The following is a 5,196-nucleotide window of genomic DNA, read 5'->3' as shown; positions in this document are numbered from 1 at the left end:
CACCTACCTGTTTTCCCCAATGCCGGAAGAACGAACTGTTTATTCATTTGTTCTAAACCTGGTTTCCACCCCTGCCACACCGCCCCCCAATTTGTGTCTCCTACTTACTGGAAGAGATAGTGAGCTGCTGAATGTTTTTGCAGCTGGTGTGCTTATGGAGAACTGGTGCTGGTGTGGGTACCAGCTCAGCTGGGCAGCTGCTTTTTGTTTTGGGTTTATTTGTTTGGTTGGGTTTTGTTGTTGTTTGTTGTTTTTTTTTTTCCAGTGGCACAGCATAAACTTCAAGAGGCTAAAGAAAGTGCTTGAGAAGCTTGACATTTGTTGACTAAGTGAGTCTTTTTTTTTCTTTTCTTTTTTGCTTAGTGTCCTTAGTCCTCCCACACATTTATCCTCTCTGTTAATTAGCCTGCTTTCCTCCAGATTGAAAGTCTACAATAAACAAAATATTGTTGAGATTGCATCTCTCCAGGAAGGTTTATTCATCTCTTCTCCCTTTGAGAGCCTGCAGAACATTAATTGGGTTGATCAAGCTCTTTATTTGTAGTGGGGGGAATGTGGTCGAAACCACACCTCTCCCTCAGGTGTCTACTCTACTAAATCAGCTTTTTAGATTCTCTCCTATAAATGGATACAAGTGGTAGATTTTGATTTGGTATAGCATACCCATCTGAAATTAACTTAAATGATTCTAACATTAATAACTTAGGATGCTTGTCATGTTGAAAACTAAACATGCATTTGTGTTTTCCAGTCTGAACAGCTGATCTACATTATAGTTTTCGGTCTTTTCTGGATCCAGGCTGCAATAGCTGGAAGTGCTTGCACTCTGCCTCTGAGAGCCAAAAGCCTGGGGTAGTTGTCTGCCAGGTCAGGTTTACAGGACAGAAGTGTCGTACTGCACACATCCCAGTAGAAATCAGCCCACGTTACCTGGTGGAAATGGGAGAGAAAGCAGTAAATTTTAGTTGGTAATCTCAAAAGCTGAGACTACTAATATTCTCGGCAAATTGCAGAAATGAAACATGAATTGATCTGTTTCGTGTAAGTTTTGTTGGGTTGTTTGGGTTTTTTTAAGCCTGTAATTACAGATCTAGTAAAAGCCCTTGCTACAAATATTGTGTTATACTATTAAACTTCCCTGCTGCAACTCTGCTGCAGAAAAGTGTTTTAATTAGTTTCCAGACAGTTTTGGGTAAAAAGGGGGATTGCAGAGTTCTAAACAACTGCCATCTGTATTGACTAGCACAAAAGCATTTATAATGTTTTGTGTCAACATACTTCTAAACTGGTTTTGAAAATGCAGGTCCTAGTCCTGGTATGCCTCACTTTTCTAACAGTATGGAAAACAATTTTCACTTTGCAATTGAGTGGCCAGTTGTGTATTGGTAAGAGCGAAGGGTTAAGGGTAAGAGCGAAGGTAAGAGTGGGGAGAGTTGTTTCGTGGGCTGGTATGAAATCCAGAAATTCAGCAATAGTCAATGATTTTATTTTTCCGGTAATCTGATTGGAATGGGAGAAGCAAAAATTATACTTACAGACTCCCCTACCAGCCAGTTGTTATCCCCTAAGAAAGTATCCAAATCTTTCAGTAACTCAGGTGCTTTGTTGGTGAGGATATCATCAAATGCTTGTTTCTGGGGGAAGAATGAAGCACAAAGATGCACACCAATGCGTAAGCACAGCAGCCAGCAAAACTGAATTTTTGGGGGTTTCTTATTTGTGAAAAAGAAAGCTGAAATCTGAAAAAGGTGGCAGTGAAATCATTTGGTCTGACCCAAACTTCACAGTACTCTTGGTTCTCTTTGGAAGAAGGCATGTGTTAACATCCAAATCAGGATTAATGTAGCAAACAGCAATTATTGAAGATAAGTAAAGAAATGCAGAGGTAACTGTCATTTGGATACGTGCGAAGGGGCACTATAGAATTTAGGAAAGCTGAGGTAATTGCCCATGAAGTGGGTTAGATGCCCAAAACACGGCTTTCGTGGCTCAGTGAGCCATGACTTAAGCCAATTGCTCCCTTAATGAACACCTGAGAGCTCCTGGATGCTGAGATACGATGTGTGGGGCGATGCTGCTCATTTATCTGTGCTAACAGCCACCCGGCCGTGGCAAGACGGGAGCCCTGCCATAGAGTGGGAAGAATCCATCTATAAAATATATTCCCAACGTTTCACGGTCATTTTTTTGGAACTCTTTTGGATGTTATGTTTTCTAGTGTACAGGGTCTCAAGTTTCCAGAATCCCTTAAGCTCAGTCTTTCCGCGCTGTCAGTCAGATGCCGGTCGGTTATCTTTCATTACCAGCCCTTCTCGTGTGAGATGTGGAACATGCGTTTTGAGCTTTTGCTGGGTTCATCTTTGAATTTTTATGTTAGCAGGTTATTCTGCTTTTTTGCCTCCGCAGCAATGAGATTTGAGGTGGTTAAAATACGTTTTTAAAGGCTGAAGTCTGCATTGAAGGGTATGGGCCTTAGTATTTGTATGTTAATGGATGAAGGATGAGGTGGTGTATGGTCGTGGTTCTCTGCCAGCTGTTCCCCATAGCAGAAAGTTTTAAGGCTGTTTTTAAAGGGTTATCTGTTTCCTTTGGAGAGGGAAACTGTTTCTGGTTTTCTCTTCTCACCTGCATGGAAGCAACTGAGATTGCAGACTGTTGTGATCATCTGGTCTGACCCATGTGGCACAGTTCGTGCCATTAATGTGCTTGGCCAAATTTTGGAGGAACATACTCAGGCTTGGTTAAATAAGCACTGCTATACAGGAATGGAATTATTTCAACAGCTTTGAAATTCAGGTTAATGAAAAAAGAATAAAATTTGGAAGAGGTAGCAGCCTAAATGGTCCCAAAAAATGCAGGCTGAAATAAAATCAGTTTTGCTGCAGACACGTTTGAAGATTTGACATCACTTTCTACTGTCTGTTAAGAGCTTAGTAACTGAATGTTGTGACTGCAAGTAACAGCCAGAAGTTTGCAGTACAGAAATTTCATATTTGTACCCTGTGCTGCAGCATTTTCTCCTTTTAGGTAAGTTCCCCTGCCTCCTCTGCAAAAAAAAAACCCCAAACTATTGTGTGATCATGATGGTAATGACCTCCCCCAACTACAGAAGTACACACTCAAGCTGTGAAGCTGGTGGGGGCATGACCAGGATCCACCTTCTGGAGTGGCACAACCTACTTGTCTCAACCCTGGAGCTCTCCAGCAATGCATGACAAAGCTTTTGCAAAGCCGGCTATTTTTTTGGGGAGGGTGTAGGGTGAAGGGAGAGTTTGTGCCTGGCACAGAGGGAGCTTCCATGGGCAGCTTCCACCTCTGCTCCCTTTACCTTGCTTGGTTTTCTCTTTGCTACAGACTAGATAGCATAACACATCCTTTCATCTTTCTTGGAGGGATGTGTGTTCCTGTAATCACCTGTCAGGCCTGGGGAAGTTTTCTGACTTTACTGTGTGTAAATTACCTAAATCTGGCCTTGTGAGATCATGAGATGCCACTTCTACCACAAGGTGGTGGCAGTGGACCCGGGAGGAGAGAGGGAGAACAGCGAATAGTGAGAAAAATGTTAAGAGATTCCCAGAAAGTAAGTTTCTCGATCTCCCGTGGTCCCAAAACACTCCCTTGCATGCATACGTGCATACAGGCAAATAAGGGTTGTCTGTGAACTCTCTTCCCTTTTAAATTAATCACTGGTGACATGATCTGGGTCCTGGTTATTTTGGAGAAGTGCTTGAGTACGAGCGTGAACACACGCAGGCGTTATCATGGGAGTTGGGAGTTTCCCTGTAAAGGACTAGCAGTACTATGGCAGTAGCGCTCTTCTACACTAACATGTTAGCAATAGTGTGGCTGTTTCCAAATGATTAAAAATCATGAGTCAACCTCCCCTCCCCAAATGAGGAAACTTCAGGAAATCACTAGGAGATTAAGTAATTCATGTTTTTGAATAGTAAAACCTCCAAATACACTTTCAGATTTTCCCCTGCAAGATTTCAGAGCACTTTCATATCGTTTCATTATTTATTATTGGTTTTGGTCAACGTTTTGTACTCTCTGGTTTCTGTAATAAGATACCCTAGTCTATCTGAAATGTTACCTTTGAATAAATGGAAGGCGGCTGCACTGGTAGTTAATGGTGAGACCTGTTGTTACGCTACCACTTTCCTAAAAGGGTCAGGTCATCTGCTTGGGTCAGAGCTGTGTGGAGCCATTGTAATGCCAGAGTTAACTCATCCATCACCCTCTTCCCCAGCAGCTGATCTGCATGCTTACATTTGGGGCTCTGGTGAGAGGGACTGGACTGATGCCAAAAAAAACCCCAAATGCTGTAGGACTTGCCCATGGCTGTGTGTTAAAGTAGCCATGGCAGCGTGTTAGCCTGGCATCAGTTTCTGCAGAAGGACCGCAGAGGACTGAGGTGGGGCCACAGGGATCTGAAGAGCGCGGCTGCAGTGACAGCGAGGGATGCGCTACCTCCCCTCTTCAGCACTGCCTGCTGTCCTACACCGCCCTGGTAATTGAAAAGCATTTGTCCCTGGCAGCTGATGTTATTGAAGATTGATACTTATTAAAAGCCAAGTAGAAGCCAAGATGCAGAAGGGCAAAAGGAAGATGGGATGGAGCTGTTAATCCTGTTCAGTTAGCAAAAAGAGAAAGATTTGCACTTATTCTGTTTGCAACAAGATACAGGTATTGCACAGTGCTGGCTGGGATGGAAGTGTCCTGTCTTTCCCCTTTGAAGAGCAGCTTGATGTATGCACGTATGGCATCCTTGATTCAAGGTGAACCAGCGAGGGGCGGCTCATGATGGCCTCATCATTGTTTCCACTGAGGGTGAAAAAAATCTGGTGAAGGAAGAGGTGGGAGGGAACAGAATGCCTCGGCTGTATTAGCCTGGAGGAAGAAGCACAGAGCTCCTCCAGCTCAGCTTTGCTGAGGTGAGGTGATGGACCCGGGGTTGGCACATGGCAATTTCTCCAGAGGACATGCTCAGGTACAGAGTCATGGCTTATGTGCTATCTTTGTTTAAATTACTGATTGTCTTACTCTCACGTCCTGGTTTTTCTCTGCCCAAGGGAACAGTGTCATGAAATCATCTATGGTGTCCACAATGGCATCAGCTAGTGCCTGTTCCACAGGCGTCTGACCTGCCAGACCTGTGGGAAACAAGCATATGAAGGGAGGTTAGAGACAGCATCA

General features: G+C 43.6%; 1 protein-coding gene across 1 annotated transcript in view; it reads right to left on the bottom strand.

Annotated features, from left to right (window-relative positions):
- Positions 1-627: 627 nt before the first annotated feature.
- The window catches only part of HPGDS (hematopoietic prostaglandin D synthase), an 18,773-nt gene continuing 14,204 nt past the window's right edge, over positions 628-5,196 (bottom strand). The window contains exons 3-5 of the mRNA XM_009329757.1: positions 5,044-5,153; positions 1,536-1,634; positions 628-930 (exon numbers count right to left, since the gene is read on the bottom strand). Coding sequence (XP_009328032.1) covers positions 766-930; positions 1,536-1,634; positions 5,044-5,153 — 374 coding nt within the window. The 3' untranslated portion in view covers positions 628-765. The remainder of the gene's footprint in view (positions 931-1,535; positions 1,635-5,043; positions 5,154-5,196) is intronic.

Source organism: Pygoscelis adeliae, unplaced genomic scaffold, assembly GCF_000699105.1.
Source record: "Pygoscelis adeliae isolate BGI_AS28 unplaced genomic scaffold, ASM69910v1 Scaffold67, whole genome shotgun sequence".
NCBI lineage: Eukaryota > Metazoa > Chordata > Aves > Sphenisciformes > Spheniscidae > Pygoscelis > Pygoscelis adeliae.
The sequence above is the reverse complement of the archived record's forward strand: the minus strand, read 5'-3'. Positions and strand labels throughout refer to the sequence as shown.